Here is a 24,287-nt window from a genome sequence, read left to right as displayed (position 1 = left end):
TACATCTGATGCCGCAATGATGAGGACTCGTAATGCTCAAGATTGAGTTTCACATTCATGCGACTGGTACCTGTGGTTCCAGTAGTGAAGTTTGTGGATATCGTAATCAGGAATATCAATCTCCTCCTGTTCCCACGTGCATTGGTCATAGTTTAAGTCTCTCCATTTGATCAAATAATGTACGCCACCTTTCTTGTCGACACTGCGGCAAAACCACAACCACAGTCAGCATTTTACTTCCGTACCCAGAGGTGTGACGCGTCAACATCACGGCCATTAAATGTATTCCGTACGCCTTCTGTACCTCTGCACCTATCTCCATAGGTGAGTTCATTCTAAACATCACGAGACAAGTTAGGCCAAGAATCCGCAACTTTAATCCACTTGTTGATGGCTGTAAAAGCCGGTAATTTTGAGAAAGGTGTTCAGCATTGTGCAAGAGAACTGATCGCTTGATTGAAGGGGCGGGGGGGGGGGGTGGTACTACTCATTTTATGTCCATCGACCAGGACCGCAACATTACCTGCCAATACGACTCGTGAGCATGGAAGGCTCACCTGTGGATGAGAATTCGTTGAATCTCCATCCACTCCGGCTTGATGCCATAACGGTAGAACCTCTTTTCCATGTCGGCCACGGTGGTGTTTGCGGAGCTCCCCCGACCACCCACCTTCCCATCGTCTTCCTCCGCCGAACCATAGTCAAAGGGTGGGGGCTCCTCCATGTCATTCTTGCGTTGATAATTCCTGTACATTACGTTATGGTATATCTCCAGCTGGTGAAGAGATGTGGTTCGTATAAGGGAAGTTTCGGATAAAGAAACAGCAACAAAATATATTAGCATATTACATTAAGAAGACGGGGATAAATTTTCGAATAGTGTAAAGTTAGGATTAAGGATACTAAGATAGAGGAAAGATTTGCACAAGCCGGAGGGAAGATAAAAGAAGAGAGAGAGGAAAAAAAAAATTGTAAAAAAGAAAAAGAGAGAAGGTTAATAAAGATGGGGTGGCAGGGGGGTGATGAGGAGTGATTGAAGCCAAAAAGGATGACAATGCGCCGCTGCACCACTCTCCACTTCAAAACATCCTCCAAACCTGCAGCTCGGAGACCCAATAGCAGTGCCAGTAGGACAGACCCGACCATTTCACGAAAAACTCTCTTTGTGGTCGTCCTGCCAGCGGTGGGGGTGGAGGAACGCTGGGGTCATCTTCAGTAGTGGGGTGGGAAAGGGGAGCAGGTGGAGGTGCCGGTGCCGGTGCCGGTACCGGTGTGGGTGCGGGCGGATCCACCCAACGCCAGTGTAGAATCTTCTGCACCCGACCCTTCAAAGGGGGGCACTGCATGTGGATATAAGTTGGGGGAGGAATGTATGAACATGATTAGTGAGGTTAACGACGGCAATGTTATGGTGAGGTCAACGTGACAGAGACTTGGGAGAAAGGAATGGCTTGTACAGTTCATACAAACATGTTTGCTAAAAGGCCTCCACATACAAGTGCTCTCGTTCTCTATCACCGTCTCCTTCACACCGATTCTCTTGCACTCACCCACCTGTCCGATCACAAAAAAAACAAACAAACCCCAGAAAATATTAAAACCGCTCTGATATCCACGCTCCTTGTTTCTCCTTCCTGCTAGCCAAGGTCCATTTTAAATGTTCCTCCCCTCGGCCATGTCGTGGCTTGCCTAACTTCTTAACCTCCCCACTCCCAACCCTTTCCACCCCTCTCCCCCCTCCCCCAAATCGCTCTGCATTTCATGGTCTGCTCATAAAATTGTATCCCTTAGATATATGTTATTCCTTGTGCTTTTAGCTGCCCCTCACTCCTCCCTGCTATTGAAGCGAGTCTTCCTATTGCTGAGCTCAGGATTCTGAACTGGAACGCATGGCAATTCATCCTTGCACAACCACAGTCTCCGATGACCCCTCCAGTTCCCACCCTCCCCCACGCCTACTCTGGCCCTCCCCGACATTCAGATCTGTTCCCCCACATGCTCCAAGCCACACTTGTACTCCACAACAGCTCCTCTTCCTCCCGCTTCCCAAACACTGTCGACTTCATTCCACCACCACAGGTCTCTCCATACAAGTTGCTGCTACCTCTCTCGACATTATGTGTTTGACAGAAGTGTAACTCTCACAGGATGCTCCTGACTCTTCTGTCTCTCCCTCTCTGGTTATTCTCATTTTTCATGATGACAGGCCAGACCCCTGCCCCAGTGGCGCTTTATGCTATCCCCCCCCCCATCTCTGACTGCCATTATTCTGCACTCATCCCACCCAACCCCACAGAATACATTTGGGTGCACATTCCTCTCCACGACTATACATAACGTTCGTCTCCATTTACGCGTTCTCTAATCTGCCAAGATGGACCGCCTCCACCCATGATACATCCCGATTCCACTTTCTTGACTTCACCGCACCATCCTCACTGCGGGTGTCTCGACACGCAGACCCAACAAAAGTACACCCTCTTTCTTTCCTCACTCCATGAAACTATGGAATCAACGGCCTCGTTCTGCTTTCCCCGTGACCTATAACTTTCAGTTGTTCAAGGCCTGGTCCAATAAACTCTTCCTGATACAGCCTCGCCTTCTCCCTGTTCCTTCAGTTCTGCTGTTACAGGTCATCCTGAATGGCTGCATTTTGTCCTTTTCCTGTAACTGACCAATGTACTCTCGTACAGGAGGTACAGTGTGGCAGTGTGGGACAGTGGAGTAAAGACAAAGTACAGTGTAGCAGTGCTGTGGAAGATCACGCGTTACAATGTCACATGGTGCAACAACAGCACTATACCGTGCATCGAGGGCAAAGCCACTCCCCATTGGGAACATCAGGCAGAGGGGGGTTGAGGCAGTGCGTGTGGTAAGACGAAGGGCAGGCATCACAACACAGGAGCTCGCCACCATCCTTGCACAGCCTGCAAAACTCCATGTGGTCGTCGTACACCGCTCGCCCCACAGACCCTGTCGGGCAGCTGACTCTGACGGCCACTGCCTCGCCATCGACTACAACTACAGGTCCTCTCTCCAAATCCTCCTCAGCTTCATCTTCATCCAGCTCCTCTTTGGCTTCCCATTGGATGCCCTCTTTCTCCTGAGTAGGGAGAGGGCCAATGGATAATCGTTGGAACACTGAGTACAGCGGTAGCCTCCTGCCAAATACCAAATACATTAGCATCTCAGAGGTTGTGGGTTCAAATCCAGTTGAAAGGCATTGTGAACCATTTGGATTTATGCCACAATTACCTCGGCACAACAGGATTGTTGGTAATAAAAAAAAATAAAAACACAGCTGGCTCATTAATGACATTCAGGTAGCGGTTAATCTACCTGCCCTGCCTGGGACTACACATGATGTGTCCGCACGTTACGGTTGACTATTATGACCTTCAAGGAAACATAAAAGGGGTATGCGAAAAAGCTATCTCGGAAAAGGCAAAAACCACCCAAAATCCTCCGAACCAAACAGTGGGTCAAATGCTAACGACTACAGAGTTTGGGAGAGGGAATCATTGTTCAAGAAGCCAGAGTTGTGAGGTCGAGAGGTTTGTGTCTGATAACCCAGGTATGGAGGCCAGAGCGTGGTAACCAGGGAGCTGGGGTTTCAGAGTGAGAGATCACGGGTCCACAAGCTGGGCGGCGAATACTCACACAATGGGGGCAGCTCCAGCGGCCTTCGGGTGCACGGTCCAGCTCAGGCTCGAGGCAGACAAGATGGTACGCTCGAGGACAGGTATCACACAAGATGATCTCTCCTCCTTGCTGACAAACCTCACAATAATCTTGATGGTCCGTCTCGTAACCATCGCACTCCTCGTCTGCGAATGACGACACATGGCGCGACCGTTAGTTACGCTAGTTTAGCTTGTCGGCCATGTTGGTACTTAAATAGCAACTGTATCAACTTCGATCGCAATGCCGTCGCGTGTTGTGACTAGAATATCACAAGATGGTGGTACGTCAAAATCCACCATGACTGGACACTTAACTGCAACACCAGTTTGAGTCCCCAATCCGTCACAAGTTCATCCTTTTTGCCTGTGCGCTCATTACCTCCGCCACCTCAGGGAAATTGAGGTTATCTTTCCACCCCCGTTTATCAGCTTGTTTGGCTGTCTGCGAGCAGGATAACTCAGAGTTATGAACAGATTCGGACTAAACATGGTCGACAGGTTACGTGTATGACAAGGATGAATTGATGAGATTTTGGTGAAGATCGGATACACATCCAGGTCTGAGAAATTTTTTTATTTAAGTGATTCTTCGCCGTTGAGAGATGGGGCCAAAAACCATATGTACAGCAGCACGATACAGCAAAAAGTTATGAACGGATTGTGACAAAACTTGGTGGATGAGTTGGCTAGGTCACAAGAACGAGGTCATCAGATTTTGGTTAAGGGATTTGTTTTCTTTGGTTGCCCACTCAAAAGCCGGATCAGATTCAGACCTGGCCTATCGGTGGGCGACAAAACGTAAACTGTTCAGCCCGGCGGATGGATGGATGCCATCTACCAAGTGCCGTTCTAGTTTCTCTCTGCACCCCTCGACTGACAAACACGAAGGTTACAAATGAGCGACAAATGAAAATAACTAAATATAAACAAATGAGCGACAACTGGTATTTTGGCCCGTTTGGTGTTCACGTTCGAGCACCGAGTTCATGAATCTGCGATCCCACTTTGATATCGCTGATATTATTAGCTCCTGTTGTATTAGTCCGAAACATGCGTGCGAATGCAGCCATATCTCGGATACCAATCGACCGATTATATTCGTACCTGGCACAAAGACGACAAATGACGGTATGCAAAAAGCACGTCGTTTTGTTTTGCGATGCGATCAAAGATGGTCGACTGGCGGCCATTTTAGTTGTAAACCCCCTTCCCCCTCCCCCCGATGTCGAACACGTCCTCAACCATTTCTCAGACATGCGTTGTCCAATTTTGTTCAAACTTGGCACAAGGACAGTAAATGATGGCATATATGTGCATCTCGCTATATTTTGTGATCTGATCAAAGATTGCCGACTGGTAGACTGGCGGCCATTTTAGTTGTACATAAATATGAGCGAGCCCTTCAACTCCGGACAAGAAAATTACTAAAACAACGGGAGCTATGACATTTTATGACATCCGAGTATTCTACAATGCTAATGTTACACGTACAAGCACCTCATTCTCATCTTCTGAAACCCTCATGTTACACGTAGAAGCTCCTCATCCGAGTCTTCTAAAACCCTCATGTTACATGTATAAGTGCCTCATCCGAGTCTTCCCCAACCCACATGTTGAAGCAAATGAATGAATGAATGAATGGAGTGATCACCAAAATAACGTGTACACTGGGAAGGACATTCACAAAGAACTCCAGAGCAAATGAAATCTCAGGTTCAACCCAAAGCCAAAATCTCAGTCACCGCAAAATACAGTCACATCATGGCGCCGTCGCACACCTCTCTTCTTCTTGGGAGTGCGTGTGGTCTGGCGAAGCGGACGACATCCACGGCCTGCTGAGCTGTCTGAGCGAACAGACACGCTCTTCACACTGCCATCTTCAAAATCCGATTCAAACTCGGGCTCATCCTCCTCGCTCTGACGCACAGATCAAAATAAAGCATGATGAATGTTATCTCACACCAAAACCGCCACCAGTGACTAGAAGGTGGAGGACAAAGGTCATGAGTGGGCTCTGGACTTAGCTGGACATGGAGCTACACTTTGAATGGATACTGAAGCAGGGTAAGACCTGAATCTAATGTGAAAGCACGCTTGGAATAATTATCTTAACCAAACAAATATCCAGGTGTTCAGGATGCGGAGGATTTGAGGTTTGTGAAATACTGTTTTTCATTTATTACTTCTCAGGTAGGTTACTTGACATTGACCATCTGACCGACTGCCACGATCGAAATTTTATTTTTGCTTCCAATATACATTCGGCTCAATTCGGAACAATTTTGTGGCAAAAATTGCGAATCAGTAGGCCTGTCCATCCAAGCATCATTACCCTATCTTCAGCTATTTCTCCTTCCTTCCCACCATCTTACAGAGGAAGCTTTATGGCGCTTGTTGCTCGCCCCCTCGGCAAGCCGTATGCGGGGTGCACTCATCTTCTTGCCCCCCCCCTTCCCTTTTCTCCGAGGGGGGGCCTCAGCACCCCCCAGCACCCGGGCACTCTTGCTTCGACGCCGAGCATTTGGGCCTGGAACACACAAAAATGGATAAAATGGATGCATTGTGCATCTAACGGAGGGAGGGGCAAACGTGTGACCAAACAAGTCTCGCCAGCTATTCATGTCTTCCCTGAGCTTCAGTTTCAAAATATCTACGTGGATATTAGAAAAGGTAATGCTTTCGGATTAATGTAACCAATACTATTAAAATAAAATAAAAATGGTGACATTTCTATAAAATCAGGGCAATTCTTTGAAGGTTTAACTCCAATATTAATGTGATTACCTTTGCCTTCCTTCGTTTTAGCCTTTCGGAGTGGAGCAGGAGCCAAAGGTGGTGCCAAGGTAACACCAGAGGTGGGGGCACTTGGGGCTTGCCCACTGGTAAGGGAAGCGGGACCCGTAGGGCAGGGTGCAGGGCATGGCATTGACTGTACTGGGCCTGGGGAAGAAGTGGTTCTTGCGGAGGATGAGGAAGAAGAAGCACCGGAAACATTTGCGGTGGATGGTCCTTGGGTCGGGGGGGTGTACTGAGGTGGCGCTGCAACCACTTGCTCTATAACAGAGGCAACCGCAGCAGCTGCGGCAGCAGCAGAACCTTTCAGAGGCGAGTTGGCGCTAAACTCCCGCCATTTGACACCCAAAATGGCCATCAGTCGAGTCGTGGAAAGCTCAGGGTTGGAACGCAGGAGAAGTGGGCTGAGATAGGAAATGGGGTGAGAAGGTATTCCCGAGTTTGCTGGTTGTGCAGGAATGATTAAAAAAGAACACTGAAATACAAATATATCTCAATCAAGGTTCCAGGACATGCATGAAGAACTGATTAGAACAGACAGACAGGTGTGCGAATCGTTGAAAAAGAGTGGTGTAATAATGGTGGGTATCTTATTCATCCTTGCATCTCTTATTTGTGCAAGTCTCCCGTTATTTGTTCCTTCATCCCTGCTGTTGGTACCCTCCTCCCCTCCTCCCCCTCCCCGCCCCTCTCTGTTTGTACTGGTCCGATTTGTTCCGTTTCGTCTTGATCCATTCTATGTTCTCGCAATCTCGCTCCTCCACAAGCCTCCAGTTTGTATCTAAAAAAAGTAGTTACAACAGTGGGTAAGTACATGTAATGAGTGGTTATTGTAGTTGTGTGTTCCATTGTTCCTGAGTTTTGTGATGGTGATACGATGATCGTGTGACAGTTTTTGATGACTTTTGTGATTTCCTTATTCTTCTCTTTTATTATTGTTGCAGATGCCACTCCTCACCATTTTTGTGTTGATTAAAGCCGCCTACTGAAAGGTCAAGTCGTTTACTTCTGCTTCGATTTAATCAACACAAAACTCACTATGGATCGGCTGCTCAGACCAGAACGTTCTCGATACAGATCCAAACTGAAGCTCGGCCGCTAAGAGATGGTCACACTGGTTTAAGACTTTTTCAAACTTTCCTGCCGTACTTCCCCCTGAAGAACTGAACAAACTAAGTGTTCTCACAAATTTTGTCACACCAAGGATCTATGAGAGCATTGCGGACTGCACTAGATATGGGAACGCCATTGGAATATTGGAGGCTTTGTTCATAAAGCTGACTGATGAGATTTTCACCCGCCATGTCCTCGCCGCTAACAGGCCGAATCCTTGGCCTTGGCCGAATATCTACAGGCCTTAAAGACTTTAAGTAAAGACTGCAACTTCAAGGCCGTGACCGCTGCTCAACGCCAAAAAGAATCCACCAGAGACTCATTCAGCAGTGGCCTACAATCCTCATTGATCCGTCAACGTCTCCTGGAAAATAAGACATGAGAGTTGGCAACTATGTTCGATCAAGTCAGGGCTTTAGATGTGGCACAAAAGAGTTCCGAGCTATACAGTGCGCCTTCGGGGTCATCGTTCTGTGCAACTGCTTGGGAGCTGAAAGTATTATTGAGGACTCGCCTCACTGTTCATCTGTATGTGCTGCTGCTAGCACTAAACGCTTCTTTTGTGGTTACTCAAAGCATCCACCTTCAAGATGTCCTGCACCACCCGTATCCATCTGGACGCTTGGCACCGACAGGAGACACGAAGGAATGTGAACAACAAAATGACGGCCCTCGCGATCCGGAGAGTGGGACTGGCAGAGTTTCGCCGGACATGAACGATCCAAGTTTCGTGTCCCCCTCAAGTCCTTGAGCAAAACGCTTGATTTGCAACCTCTGAGACGATCGCGACGTGTCCGTCGAACCCCTATCCATCCGGACCTCTGAGCAGTGTCTTTTCTGAGCAAGGGGAGAATGACATCGTTGTGTGTTCGATTGTTCCTGAGGTTTGTGATGGTGATCGTGTGATCGTTTTTAATGACTTTTGTGCTTCGTTTATTCTTCTCTCTTATTTTTGTCGCAGATGACACTCCTCGCCATTTTTGTGTTGATTAAAGTTCAAATCCCACTCGGTTGTTGAATCAATACCAGGTGGGGTTGACTCTGCCTGTCATCCTTCCGAGGTCGGCAAAATGAGTGCCAGCTTGCTGGTATCCTCTGTCCGAGTGGCGACCCGTCCAGGACTGTGCCCGATAGCCAAGGAGACTGCTTAGGCAGCACCAACGCTCTGCACAGAGTATGGTCCCAACGGATGGATGGAAAGGGTGTACTCGGTTACTTCTACTTCAGTTGTAACAGTGGATGAGTACAGTTAATGAATGAGTCGTGAGGGTTGTAGATGCCACAAATACTTTACGTGTCGTTTCGGTGGTGTATTGGTAAAGTGCAACGATTGTAATGCTTTACCTCAAGCATAAATGCGACTTGCTGTCGGCTAATGAGGGCAATTTCGGTCTGAGCAGGCAAACTTTGGTAGAGTTTTGGTGAAAAATGTGAAAACGACTAACTGGGTCATGACCTTAAAAACTAGGTCAAGCTAAAAAAAAAACACAACAACAAAAAACAACCACACATACTTTTTAGCAGCGTCTCGCGTAGCGAACGCTGCTCATAGAGAGCTCGGCGTCGTTGTTGTCGTTGTTGTTATCGTTCTTCTTCTTCTTGTTCTTCTTGTTCTTCTTGTGAAGACAAAACCTTAACCTCTAGGACTCGGCTGTTGTATATACAGGATCCGGATCTCCTTAAATACTGAGCACATGTACACATCCTCACATCGACGGTGCCTTTTGAGAGCGTCTATCATGAACTTTTAAATATATTCGGACATTTGTTTTAAAGTTTCGAAAAGTTCACGTTACTATTTAAAGATTATTCCATTTATCATATTGTAATTTCGTAAATACACTATATATCGTAAATACGTAAATACATTATGACGAGTCTCGCTATTGGCTTAATCAAGGCACGTGACGAAATATCGGAAGTTGTTGTTGTTGTTTGTTTGTTTGTTTTGTTAGCCGACAAAACCTTTAGTACGCTGCTCTTGGACACATTTGTCCTTGTTATTCCTATTATTGATGTAAAATTTCATTCTGAAAGTTCCAGCCAGCTCCGAGATACAGCTCGGAGATTGGCAGAACAAAAGGGAGAAAAACCGAAATGGTGGGTTCGTACCCCAAAAGGGTCTAAGAAACTGGGGTAGCATTAAAAACCCGACAACAACAATAAGCCTTCCCATAACGTGTACGGGAGAGGCTTAAATATTTTAGTTAGGCTATAACCTGTGTCGGAAGATCGTCAGGGTTCGAGAGGTTTCCGGTTAGTTCCAGATACAGAATCGTACAGCAAGTATGAGGGTATGTAGGGGGTGAGGGAGGGAGGAGGATGAGGGACTTTAGTGTTTTACTTTGTGGAATAAACTCAAGTTTGGAGTACACCCACCTGCCGGTTTGGGATCGATCGAGTTAAGAACCTTAGGATTCTGTGACAGAGTGGAAAGTGATGGCAGGTGAAAAGGAGGTGGGTGAGTGCTTGAAAAGAGTGGTGAGAGTGGTGGGAGAGTGTATGAAGAGTAGCAAGAAGGATTGTAGGAAAGTGGCAAGAGATGAGGGTTGATAACGAGACGGGTGAGTGTCGAGTGAAGAGTGATTGCTACAAGTGATGCATCGTGGGCAACTACGGTGAGAGTTCTGAGTTTGTTAGTGCTGAAAGTGAAAGTAATCAGACAATAGTGAGTGGCAAAGAGAAGCGGTCTGTGGTGAAAACGATTCGGTTTTGAGGACACCTGGTGTCCCGGAGGTAAAGTGTATACAGCGGTTAGAAATGGTGAGTGCTGATAAACTGACTTGTTGAAGGTAGTTAAGGCATTAAGGACTTGCAGAAAGCAGCGAGTGATGAGAAAAAAGCCTCACCGCATGAATTGGCTGAAAGCTTTGTAGTTTGTGAGTGCCAGGTAGTCTTGCGTTGTGTACTCGTGTTTGACATCAACCAGACCCCACTCGTTCATGAGCTCATCGGCGGTCTTCTGTTCCTGCACTCGCCAATCATGGTGTCACAATCACAATAACCCAACAAAAGTGAGTCGGAGAAAACGAGACGAAAAAAGAAGGCTCATGAATACCATTCGGCACCACCATCCTCACCACTTCCTCGTCATCGTCATCATTGTCATCGTAGTCATCATTGTCATCATCGTATATCTCGTCTCGGCGGCGTGGACGTGCACGTCTATCCCGAGGCCGTCTACGCCGACGCCGGTCCACCTGGTAATTGTTTCCTTCGCTTCCCGACCCCTCGGCGGATGAACCGGCACAGATCTCCTCAATGTCCTCCTACGTGAAGAGGAGAGCACGGGGTTGTTGGGGTGAGCAGAGAGATGAGGGGTCATGGGGTTCGGAGTGCGAAAGCGTGAGGAGGGCGTGTAACGAAGTGGGATTCCGTATGGTGGAATGAATCGCGATAACAACAAAGAAAGATGAACATCAAGGAGACGGTGCAAGGCAGATGAAGATCCTGGAAACCGTGAGAGGAACATGAAATGGTGGAAAATACAAATGAACGAGATGACGTGAATCAGCAAGGAATGGGTGAGGCACTTCAACCAAGGATGAATGCAAAGAAGAGATAAGATGTGCAAGCCACAAACGGGAGAACGTATTACCTCCTTCTTGTGACGTTTGCTCCGAGCAGACTTGCCCTCTTTAATCTTTTTCATTTTCCTCTTCTTCCTACCTCTTCGCTCAGAGTCAGAGAGGGTTCCCTCCAGCTCACCATCATCTGCTCAACATAAAAACAACCGGCATACAGTGTATAAGACGAAGTGAGGTTTATGTAGAAAAAGAGAGTTGGATGGTGGTCGGCTACAAAAGTAAATAACAATACAAGTTGGAAAAGGAAGTGGGGGACAGGGGGAGTTCACAGGTCGTGTAAACAAAAGGAAAAGAACGAGAATACCTCCAATAAAAGGGTCTCCAATGTCCATGATGAATGTGGTAGGGTGGGGGCGACTCTGGGGGTGATATCCCCACCCCCTTTCCCCCCCACCCTGACACGTCCTCTGGTTTCTGGCCCACCTTCCCCTCCTCGTCCTCCCCTATATTTTGCCTCCTAGCAGAACAGCTTCTGGGGTACAGGGGTGGGAAGGCAAGACCAAATCTCTCAGGTGTGTGTGTGTGTGTGTGTGTGTGTGTGTGTGTGTGTGTGTGTGTGTGTGTGTGTGTGTGTGTGTGTGTGTGTGTGTGTGTGTGTGTGTGTGTGTGTCACAAAACATCAACGTCCACCACTCTCCTTCTCCTCAATCCCTATTCAAACCAGTCCGTAAATAAGTCTTCCGGCACAACGAGTAGTTAGATAGAATCGGGCATGGAGAGCGGATGTGTAAAGCCGTACAAATATGAAGCCCTCCTCCAAAATGATGGGTTGAACAGGAGGTGAGGAAAAGTCTGGAATGAACGAATAAAATAAAAATAAATTAAAAATACAAGACGCATTATGCTGTGGTGCCCTATGGCATGGTATGCTAAGTCAGGGAGCGCTACTGCAGGATGTGCTATGGCGAGGCAAGCAACGGTGGGGCACGCTAATGAGGGGCATGTTACTGAGGGGTGAGCGACAGTGGGGGCGCGCTCCTGTGGGTCGTGCTCCTGAGGGGCATGCTACTGAGGGGTGAGCAACTGAGGGGTGAGCGACAGTGGGGCGCGCTCCTGTGGGTCGTGCTCCTGAGGGGCATGCTACTGAGGGGTGAGCAACTGAGGGGTGAGCGACAGTGGGGCGCGCTCCTGTGGGTTGTGCTCCTGAGGGGCATGCTACTGAGGGGTGAGCAACTGAGGGGTGAGCGACAGTGGGGCATGCTCCTGTTGGCCGTGCTCCTGAGGGGTGAGCTACTGAGGGGCATGCTACTGAGGGGTGAGAAACTGAGGGGTGAGCGACAGTGGGGCATGCTCCTGTGGGCCGTGCTCCTGAGGGGTGAGCTACTGAGGGGTGAGCAACTGAGGGGTGAGCGACAGTGGGGCGCGCTCCTGTGGGCCGTGCTCCTGAGGGGTGAGCTACTGAGGGGCATGCTACTGAGGGGTGAGCAATTGAGGGGTGAGCGACAGTGGGGCGCGCTCCTGTGGGCCGTGCTCCTGAGGGGTGAGCTACTGAGGGGCATGCTACTGAGGGGTGAGCAACTGAGGGGTGAGCGACAGTGGGGCGCGCTCCCGAGGGGCATGCTACTGAGGGGTGAGCTACGGTGGGTCGCACTCCTAAGGGGTGAGCTACTGAGGGGTGAGCTACAGTGGGGCGTGACACTGTGGGTCACACCACCACGGGGCGTGCTATGGCGAGTTGTGCATTGGCGAGGCGCGCTACCATGAGGTGTGCTACGGCGTGGCGAGATATCGCGGGGTACGCTACTGCGGGGCATGCCACGGCGAGCATACATTTCCACAACCTTTACAATCTTTATTTTATTTCAATTGAATTGCATACTTGAAGGACACTGTGGAACACAGATCGCTTTGTTGGCACTTCCAAAAACGTGCAGTTTGGCAGTAATTGGACAAAATATTCTGCCATTTTACACCATCTCAACCGATTAAATTTTCCGCTCGCTCTCTCAGGGTTGGGGAACATCAAGATTCAGACAAAATGGCGGCTTGTAGAAAAAAATATAGATCATGCTTGGAAATACAAAGCAAGAGTTTGAAACACCCTTCCCACGTCATGTTTTCTTCTTAAGACTGCGTGGGGTAACGTGTTCCATGAACTCGAGTTACCCCACCACCAAAGGTGAACGGAGGTTATGTTTTCACCTCTGTCTGTTTGTCTGTCTGTCCGTCTGTGAGCAGGATATCTCAAAAAGTTGTGGACGGATCTGGATGAAACTTGGGGGACAGGTTTGGTGTGTTTTTTGATTTTGGTGAAGATTTGGATCCGACTACTGGAATTTTTCAAGTGATTCTTCACCATTGAGAGATAGGGACAAAAAAATGATATAAAACGCAATATCTCAAAAAGTTGCGGATGGATTATGACACAACTCGGTAGATGAGTTGGTTAGGTGTCGCATTACGATAAGTCGCATTGGAGCCCAGTATTGTCGTACGATTTGGAGTTTTGTGCTTTCGGAGTCATATTCCACGACAAATTGCCGCTCTGGTGAGTGACAGCCATAATTTTGTAAAGCATGCCATTCTTCATAATGAATTAGTTTATCTAAAAAAAAAAAAATATCTATCTATCTATCTATCTATCTAAATATCTATCTATATCTCTATCTCTATCTCTATCTCTATCTCTATCTCTATCTCTATCTCTATCTCTATCTCTATCTCTATCTCTATCTCTATCTCTATCTCTATCTCTATCTCTATCTCTATCTCTATCTCTCTCTCTCTCTCTCTCTCTCTCTCTCTCTCTCTCTCTCTCAAAGCAAGTTCAATGCTGCCAAGGCAGGCACACGGCAAGGATTGCTGTAAACAAAAGAAGACAGGTAAAGGGTTGCATTAAGTAGTTTAGTCCATCTGCTCGCCTTCTTCTGTTGGATGTTAAAAAGATCAGAGTTTATTTGTAAGACTACTCTGAACAGATTCCAAATTCCTGCCCTAACAAGCAGGGGCACTGTATCAGTGGCACAACTGCAACCAGCAGGTCTAATTAGTAAAATAAGTAATAGTAATGATAATAATAATAATAATAATAATAATAATATGAATAACTAGAAGGGCACTCAGTAGAGCGCATACCTCCCACCAGGCTGAACGGTTTACATTTTGTGTCCCACTGATAAACCGGATCCGGATCTTCACCAAAATCGAATCAGTTCGTCCTTGTCACACACCCAACATGTCTACCCGGTTTCATCCGAATCCGTTCACAACTTTTTGAGATACCCTACACACAAACAAACAAACAGACAGACAGAAATTGGTGAAAACATCACGTCCAGAATGGTCATTGCAACACTTGCCCCTTCACACATGGCATACGATGACGTGATACACATAATAAACATCACGTACGACAATGTAACCCGATTGTTTGGGGGTGGTCACCCATCACATTTACAGTGTACCACATGGGGTATGCTCCAAGAGGCCGAGGTGACTGCAAGAAGATTGAAAGCAGATCCCACCAACGACACACCAGTGAGCTTACTTCAGATTACAAGCAAAGTCATGGAATCCATCATTGCTGCTGATTGCATCGTTCCCGTTTTCAAACAACCTGATCTCTGACCATCAGTTTGGATTCCGTGCCGGTCACTCAACTCTGGACATGCTTCTGCTCCTCTCTCTCAGCAATGGTTGGAGGTCTTCAATCTCAAACAAGAGGTTAGGCCCATCCCCCTCGACATATCAAGGGCATCCGACGCAGTCTGGCATCCTGCTTTGCTTGCCAAGCTCTCCACCTATGGTACAGAAGGCCGCCTTCATACCTAGATTTCTAACTTCCTCCACTCACGTCGTCAACATGTTGCCATCAATGGAACCCTCTCCTCCCCAATCCCAGTGGAGCATGGAGTTCCCCCAAGGCAGTGTTTTGGGCCCAGTCGAGTACCTCATCTATATAAACGACCTCTTCAATGCTCCGGAAAAAATCTTCCTTTTTGCAGATGACTCCTCATCTTACAGTACACGCCATCCCTTATGGACTCAAATTCCATTGTAATTGGAATTTCCAGACAGGAGGTTGCATCTCTCTCATCTCACCGACAGGCAGACTGCATCTCCATCTCCATCTCCTGATCTGGAATCTGCTTGATGCTAGTCTGATGAAGACCAGTTCCCTCAACACTGGAAAAACCCTTCACTCTCACCGCCTATCACTCTGGAAGCATCGTCAAATAAACCCACCTTATGAGTCCCCTCCCAGTTTCACCGGAGGGGATTATAGGTTTGCTGTCCGTCCATCCCTCCGTCCCACCTGTGGTTTTTTTCAGACTTTTTTTCCAATACCCTTCAACATTTTCAACTGAAACTTAGTACATGGCTATATTATGATAATTTACAGAACAAGTTCGAGTTTCAGGACATTTCGTTAGTTTTTTCACAGAGTTATTCCCTTTTTGGACGAAGAAAATATCACATCGGGAGGGGACGGACGGCACATGTATTGCAAAGCAATTCTCGTTCTAGTTTCCTTGGTCATCCACTGGAAGAGCTTCATTCTCTTGAACTTCTACTTCTAGGCCTCACCGTCAGCCAGAACCTTTCCTGGGCCGACCACATAGCAAAGTTGGTCTCCAAAGCCAGCCGCAGACTCGGCATCCTCTGTTGTTCCACGTCATTCCTTGAAAAATTGGAATTATTCACAGCCTGCGAGGCCTTTGTCCAGAACTCACTGGCGTACTGCTCTCCTGCTATGGGCTAGCACTTCAGCATCACATCCATCTCTCCTGGATATTGTGGAACCCAAAGCTCTCAAAATTATAGGAATCTCCCGTAATTAGGCCGAAGCACAAGGTCGATTGCTCTTAAATCACAGGCAGGTCGGTGAGCTCTGTGTTTTACGTCTCTCCTCCAGTCCAGCTCCCTTTACTCCTTCTCAGCCCTCTGACCCTCCCCAACCATTCCAGAATGCATGTGTTCTTACAGTTACTCCCACCTGGTTAAACCTCCAAAATCCAGGTTTGTCGCACACCTCCACTCCTCCTTCCATGCCTTCAAGCAGGCGGTACACCTGCATCTCATGTCATCTCCCATCTGACCCATGATCTTTTCTACCTTTATTAACCCACCCCCTCCCCCACCCCACTTTAACTCAGCCATCAGATCAACCATCAAAGTAACGTAATAATAGGTTAGTCACCCATCCCACACCTCTTTTTTCATGTTTATTCATTCCGTTGCTTATTGTGTCCAACTGTTGCCCCACTGTCCATACATCACGTTCTCACCCTTTGTCACCTCATTCTTTCATGAGTCTAGATTTTGTTTTTAAAGAAAGAAAAAGAGGTGAGAGAGTTATTCTTACCAAGCTAAGAGATCACCAGAAAGTTACCAGGTACCCACCAAGTTATATAGGATGCAGTTAATTAGTGAGTTGATGAGAGATATTCCGACCAAGCTAAGAGATCACCGGATAATTACCAGTTACCTGCCGCGTTATATAGGATGCAGTTAATTAGTGAGTTGGTGAGAGTTATTCCTACCAAGATAAGAGATTACCGGATAGTTACCAGTTACCGACATAATTTTTTAGGATGCAGTCAGTGAGTTGGTAAGAGTTATTCCTTCCAAGCAAAGAGATCCCCAGATAGTTACCAGTTACCTACCTCGTCATATAGGATGCAGTTAGTTAGTAAGTTGGTAAGAGTTATTTGTGCGTACGCCTGTAATCGTGCATCCTTTGACTGCATGCAGTAGGTATCGATCCTTCTCTCACTGATGGAAATGACGTAAGTTGATCGAATCACTGTGATTGACCACAGCGAAAGCAACGGTTCATCAATACCCATGTTGATAACCATAGCAATCGCAAAAAGCATCCGAATCTTCCACCACCTTGGCATCACCATCAATGCAATTAACTTTGAGGTTCAGAGTGCAATGAATGTTGTGGATGAATTGCAGGTTAAAGCAGGTGGTGGCAGGTTGACACAAATCCAAATATGGATTGGAGATGACATGCTTGGACCATTCCTTATTCTTTCCTTCATGGGCACAATTATTCTTCCCACGTCCTTGTTGGGTTGACTTACACATACGGGGGAAGTTTTTGACCCAAGACTTCAAACGCACCAGCTAGTTAGGCCTGACATTCTACGAAGTGATTAGGGCAGCAATTTGTTCAGAGTTCTGGAGATAGCTCACCGACTCTTCATAAAGGACATGGGATCTTAACGTCCACCAATAATGCTGACAGACAGGAATCCCAGTTTAAACGTCCATCCGAGGGACGGCACACACATTGATGAATCACCCTGCCTGTGATTCACCAGGATGACAGCACATAGCTCGGTCGGGAATCTGATCCAGCCGAGACAGCTTAAAGTCAAGTGCACGTACCTCAAGGCCATCTTGTCAGCTCTCCAATACTTACATGAAATACTAGTTATACTACAATACGACAATAGTACAAAAAATTAAAACCTGCTGCATGAACCTTGAGATCAAACCTAAGGTCTTAGTTTGCTAAAATGAATGCAGCACCATGACCACATACCAGTAAAAACTACACGCCACTAAAATTTACACATACCAGTAAAAACTATACACCACTGAAATTTACACATACCAGCAAAAACTACACACCACTGAAATTTACACATACCAGTAAAAACTACACACCACTAAAATTTACACATACCAGCAAAAACTACACACCACTAAAATTTACACATACCAGCAAAAACTACACAGCACTGATATTTACACATACCTGTAAAAACTACACACCACTGAAATTTACACATACCAGTAAAAACTACACACCACTAAAATTTACACATACCAGTAAAAACTACACACCACTAAAATTTACACATACCAGTAAAAACTATACACCACTGAAATTTACACATACCAGCAAAAACTACACACCACTGAAATTTACACATACCAGTAAAAACTACACACCACTAAAATTTACACATACCAGCAAAAACTACACACCACTAAAATTTACACATACCAGCAAAAACTACACAGCACTGATATTTACACATACCTGTAAAAACTACACACCACTAAAATTTACACATACCTGTAAAAACTACACACCACTAAAATTTACACATACCAGTAAAAACTACACACCACTAAAATTTACACATACCAGTAAAAACTACACACCACTAAAATTTACACATACCAGCAAAAACTACACACCACTAAAATTTACACATACCAGTAAAAACTACACACCACTAAAATTTACACATACCAGTAAAAACTACACACCACTAAAATTTACACATACCAGTAAAAACTACACACCACTAAAATTTACACATACCAGCAAAAACTACACGCCACTAAAATTTACACATACCAGTAAAAACTACACACCACTAAAATTTACACATACCAGCAAAAACTACACACCACTAAAATTTACACATACCAGCAAAAACTACACAGCACTGATATTTACACATACCTGTAAAAACTACACACCACTGAAATTTACACATACCAGTAAAAACTACACACCACTAAAATTTACACATACCAGTAAAAACTACACACCACTAAAATTTACACATACCAGTAAAAACTACACACCACTAAAATTTACACACACCAGTAAAAACTACACACCACTAAAATTTACACATACCAGTAAAAACTACACAGCCCTGAAATTTACACATACCAGTAAAAACTACACGCCACTAAAATTTACACATACCAGTAAAAACTACACACCACTGAAATTTACACATACCAGTAAAAACTACACGCCACTAAAATTTACACATACCAGTAAAAACTACACACCACTGAAATTTACACATACCAGCAAAAACTACACACCACTGAAATTTACACATACCTGTAAAAACTACACACCACTAAAATTTACACATACCAGTAAAAACTACACATACCAGTAAAAACGACACACCACTGAAATTTACACATACCAGCAAAAACTACACACCACTAAAATTTACACATACCAGCTAAAACTACACACCACTAAAATTTACACACACCAGCAAAAACTACACACCACTGAAATTTACACATACCTGTAAAAACTACACACCACTGAAATTTACACACATCAGTAAAAACTACACACCACAAAAATTTACACATACCAGTAAAAACTACACACCACTAAAATTTACACATACCAGTGAAAACTACACACCACTAAAATTTACACTTACCAGTAAAAACTACACACCACTGAAATTTACACATACCAGTAAAAACTACACACCACTAAAATTTACACATACCAGTAAAAACTACACATACCAGTAAAAACGACACACCACTGAAATTTACACATACCAGCAAAAACTACACACCACTAAAATTTACACATACCAGTAAAAACTACACACCACTAAAATTTACACATACCAGCAAAAACTACACACCACTGAAACTTACACATACCAGTAAAAACTACACACCACTAAAATTTACACATACCAGTAAAAACTACACACCACTAAAATTTACACATACCAGTGAAAACTACACACCACTAAAATTTACACATACCAGCAAAAACTACACACCACTAAAATTTACACATACCAGTAAAAACTACACGCCACTAAAATTTACAAATCCCAGTAAAAACTACACACCACTGAAATTTACACACATCAGTAAAAACTACACACCACAAAAATTTACACATACCAGTAAAAACTACACACCACTAAAATTTACACATACCAGTGAAAACTACACACCACTAAAATTTACACTTACCAGTAAAAACTACACACCACTGAAATTTACACATACCAGTAAAAACTACACACCACTAAAATTTACACATACCAGTAAAAACTACACATACCAGTAAAAACGACACACCACTGAAATTTACACATACCAGCAAAAACTACACACCACTGAAACTTACACATACCAGTAAAAACTACACACCACTAAAATTTACACATACCAGTAAAAACTACACACCACTAAAATTTACACATACCAGTGAAAACTACACACCACTAAAATTTACACATACCAGCAAAAACTACACACCACTAAAATTTACACATACCAGTAAAAACTACACGCCACTAAAATTTACAAATCCCAGTAAAAACTACACACCACTAAAATTTACACTTACCAGTAAAAATGACACACCACTGAAATTTCCACATACCAGTAAAAACTTCTTCCCATTCAAACGAACCACTCCCACGTTGGCGTCCCCATCCAAACCCCGCTCCCACATTGGTGTCCCCATCCAAACTCCGCTCCCACGTTGGTGTCCCCATCCAAACTCCGCTCCCACGTTGGCGTCCCCATCCAAACCCTGTTCCCACGTTGGCGTCCCCATCCGAACCACACTCCCACGTTGACGTCCCCATCCGAATCCCGCTCCCACGTTGGCGTCCCCATCCGAACCCCACTCCCACGTTGGCGTCCCCATCCGAACCCCACTCCCACGTTGGCGTCCCCATCCGAACCCCGCTCCCACTTTAACGTCCCCATCCGAACCCCACTCCCACTTTAGCGTCCCCATCCGACTCCCACTTTAGCGTCCCCATCTGAACCCCACTTTAACGTCCCCATCCCAACCCCACGCCCACTTTAACGTCCCCATCCGAACCCCGCTCCCACTTTAACGTTCCCATCCGAACCCCACTCCCACTTTAACGTACCCATCCGAACCCCACTCCCACTTTAACGTCCCCATCCGAACTCCACTCTCACTTTAACGTCCCCATCCGAACCCCACTCCCACTTTAACGTCCCCATCCGAACCACGCTCCCACTTTAACGTCCCCATCCGAACCCCATTCCCACTTTAACGTCGCCATCCGAACCCCACTCCCATTTTAACGTCCCCATCCGAACCCCACTCTCACTTTAACGTCCCCATCCGAACCCCGCTCCCACTTTAACGTCCCCATCCGAACCCCAGTCCCACTTTAACGTCCCCATCCGAACCCCACTCCCACTTTAACGTCCCCATCCGAACCCCAGTCCCACTTTAACGTCCCCATCCGAACCCCACTCCCACTTTAACGTCCCCATCCGAACCCCAGTCCCACTTTAACGTCCCCATCCGAACCCCGCTCCCACTTTAACGTCCCCATCCGAACCCCAGTCCCACTTTAACGTCCCCATCCGAACCCCACTCCCACTTTAACGTCCCATCCGAACCCCAGTCCCACTTTAACGTCCCCATCCGAACCCCACTCCCACTTTAACGTCCCCATCCGAACCCCAGTCCCACTTTAACGTCCCCATCCGAACCCCGCTCCCACTTTAACGTCCCCATCCGAACCCCAGTCCCACTTTAACGTCCCCATCCGCACCCCACGCCCCCTTTAACGTCCCCATCCGAACCCCGCTCCCACTTTAACGCCCCCATCCGAACCCCACTCCCACTTTAACGTTCCCATCCGAACCCCACTCCCACTTTAACGTCCCCATCCGAACCCCACTCCCACTTTAACGTCCCCATCCGAACTCCACTCTCACTTTAACGTCCCCATCCGAACTCCACTCTCACTTTAACGTCCCCATCCGAACCCCACTCCCACTTTAACATCCCCATCCGAACTCCACTCTCACTTTAACGTCCCCATCCGAACCCCACTCCCACTTTAACATCCCCATCCGAACCCCACTCCCACTTTAACGTCCCCATTCAAAACCCTCCCCCTCCCCCATTTGTGTACCCATCCATAACCCCCATCGTGTTCCCATCTGAATCTGTGGCCCGTGGAGTGAGTAACCAATGTTCAAATACAACAGACAGAACAACATCACGGGATGTTTGTCTGAAGTTTGTTGATGTTCGTGCGGTTCAGGTTAAAGTGCATTGATGTTCCCTAATGTCCTGGTCCTGCTCCTCCTTGAGCCACATCAATGTGGGGGAAATAATTAAATAAACAACGTTTACGGAGAGACCTCGAACTTCTGTCCTCATCATGGAGTCACCGCTTGGTGAGGACCAACAACCTCGGGTGGACCCTGAGAGTGAGAGGTGCTGCAAGACATGTGAAGCACAAAGCACTCACCGGACCCTCCAAATCAAAAGGTCACCGAGAGACCCTCACGGTCCGGGGTCCGCGGTCCACGGGCTATCCGAGTAAAGGCCGAAGGTCGATGGCCTGAATCCCGTGTTGGCCGATGGTGACGCCGACCTGCCAGCTTGGTTGGTCCAGGTAAAGCCGAACTAATCCAGGTGTTCATCCAGTCTCCTAATGTCCTTGTCCTGCAAACGAGTCGTGTTCGAGCTCCGGACAAACCGTGGATGCGGACAAACGAGTTCGCTCGCTCCTCCATGAGCCTCGAACTTTGTCCGGAAATAAAATCTGAGCGACACAACCCAGAACGTTGGAGTCACGTCGGACGAGCGACCCGCGGACCCCACTGGACCTCACTAGACCCCACTAGACCCCCACCTCGGCGGGTCTACCTTGGACTCGGTCCGACAGACACCCAACCTCACCTTCTTCACCCCGACTCGGTCCTAACGGTCTGTGACTGTCCGCACGGACGAGACACGCGAAGGGCGGAGCGGGGACATCGGACACGGACCATGAAGTACGGAGCGCGTACAAAGCGTGTGTGACTCATCGTCCGCGTCTCGCACAGTCCGGACACGGGACGTGTCCGCGTCTCGCACAGTCCGGACACGGGACGTGTCCGCGTCTCGCACAGTCCGGACACGGGACGTGTCCGCGTCTCGCACAGTCCGGACACGGGACGTGTCCGCGTCTCGCACAGTCCGGACACGGGACGTGTCCGCGTCTCGCACAGTCCGGACACGGGACGTGTCCGCGTCTCGCACAGTCCGGACACGGGACGTGTCCGCGTCTCGCACAGTCCGGACACGGGACGTGTCCGCGTCTCGCACAGTCCGGACACGGGACGTGTCCGCGTCTCGCACAGTCCGGACACGGGACGTGTCCGCGTCTCGCACAGTCCGGACACGGGACGTGTCCGCGTCTCGCACAGTCCGGACACGGGACGTGTCCGCGTCTCGCACAGTCCGGACACGGGACGTGTCCGCGTCTCGCACAGTCCGGACACGGGACGTGTCCGCGTCTCGCACAGTCCGGACACGGGACGTGTCCGCGTCTCGCACAGTCCGGACACGGGACGTGTCCGCGTCTCGCACAGTCCGGACACGGGACGTGTCCGCGTCTCGCACAGTCCGGACACGGGACGTGTCCGCGTCTCGCACAGTCCGGACACGGGACGTGTCCGCGTCTCGCACAGTCCGGACACGGGACGTGTCCGCGTCTCGCACAGTCCGGACACGGGACGTGTCCGCGACTCGCACAGTCCGGACACGGGACGTGTCCGCGTCTCGCACAGTCCGGACACGGGACGTGTCCGCGACTCGGGACGCGGCCGCGGACGAGAGGCCTTGTCGGCGTGTGGGGCCCGAGGCGCGGGGACAGACTCACCTGGGATGGCATGGCGGGCCGCGCGGCCCGTGACGGAGCAAGGGCCGGACTAGTCTAACGGTTACAGTATGGCGGGAGAGGGGAGGGCGAGGGGAGATGAATAAAGGGAAATCCTGAGGAAAGTCGCGACGAGCGATGCGGATGTGCACAGGGAATTCGAAGTGCGATGTGAGAAATGAGGATGGATTGAAGAGATGAGGAGGATGAGGAGGAGGGATGTGGTTGGATTGGAGGTGGAGGAGATGGTCATGTATTAAAGGAACGGAGGAAAGGGTGAGGGGAGGTAAGCGCGGAGAGGGGAGGGGAGGGGTAGGGGAGGGGAGGGGTGGGAGAGGGGTGGGAGAGGAGGGGTGGGAGAGGGGTAGGGGAGGGGAGAGGAGGGGTGGGAGAGGGGTGGGAAAGGGGTGGGAGAGGGGTGGGAGAGGGGTGGGAGAGGGGGAGGGGCGGGGGAAACGGATTGGAAGGAGACGGTGGAACTGATGACGAAAAGACGAAGGGAATGGGGTCAAGAGGAAAGTGAAAGAAGAGATAATGCAGGAGGAGGAGGAGGAGGAGGAGGAGGAGGAGATGAAGATGGAGGGGAAGTCAGGAATTGGAGGGAACTGGAAAAGATGTGGGAAGGAGGGGATAGAGAACGGATGAGGTGGACGGGGATGAGGATTGAAAGGTCGAGGGGATCAACGGGACGAAATGAAATC

The 24,287-nt window shown here is 47.8% G+C and overlaps 1 protein-coding gene across 8 annotated transcripts in view; it reads right to left on the bottom strand.

Annotated features, from left to right (window-relative positions):
* The window catches only part of LOC147016398 (ATP-dependent chromatin remodeler CHD5-like), a 98,174-nt gene that overhangs the window by 37,491 nt on the left and 36,396 nt on the right, over positions 1–24,287 (bottom strand). For 6 of the 8 annotated variants that reach the window (XM_085845007.1, XM_085845002.1, XM_085845005.1 and 3 more), the window contains exons 1-13: positions 23,590–23,880; positions 11,481–11,648; positions 11,188–11,303; positions 10,670–10,858; positions 10,439–10,557; positions 6,468–6,880; positions 6,056–6,210; positions 5,462–5,600; positions 3,661–3,827; positions 2,804–3,103; positions 1,098–1,340; positions 558–775; positions 71–202 (exon numbers count right to left, since the gene is read on the bottom strand). In XM_085845007.1, the coding sequence (XP_085701133.1) occupies positions 71–202; positions 558–775; positions 1,098–1,340; positions 2,804–3,103; positions 3,661–3,827; positions 5,462–5,600; positions 6,056–6,210; positions 6,468–6,880; positions 10,439–10,557; positions 10,670–10,858; positions 11,188–11,303; positions 11,481–11,508 (2,219 nt within the window). In that variant the 5' untranslated portion in view covers positions 11,509–11,648; positions 23,590–23,880. Of the gene's footprint in view, positions 1–70; positions 203–557; positions 776–1,097; positions 1,341–2,803; positions 3,104–3,660; positions 3,828–5,461; positions 5,601–6,055; positions 6,211–6,467; positions 6,881–10,438; positions 10,558–10,669; positions 10,859–11,187; positions 11,304–11,480; positions 11,649–23,589; positions 23,881–24,287 lie in introns of those variants that run through there. The other 2 variants (XM_085845003.1, XM_085845004.1) reach the window with 2 other exon arrangements.

This window comes from Eptatretus burgeri, chromosome 11 (genome assembly GCF_056783735.1).
Source record: "Eptatretus burgeri isolate ZD-2024b chromosome 11, Ebu_testis_v1, whole genome shotgun sequence".
In the NCBI taxonomy this organism is placed as follows: domain Eukaryota; kingdom Metazoa; phylum Chordata; class Myxini; order Myxiniformes; family Myxinidae; genus Eptatretus; species Eptatretus burgeri.
Note: the sequence above shows the minus strand (reverse complement) of the source record. Positions and strands in the feature narration are given on the sequence as shown.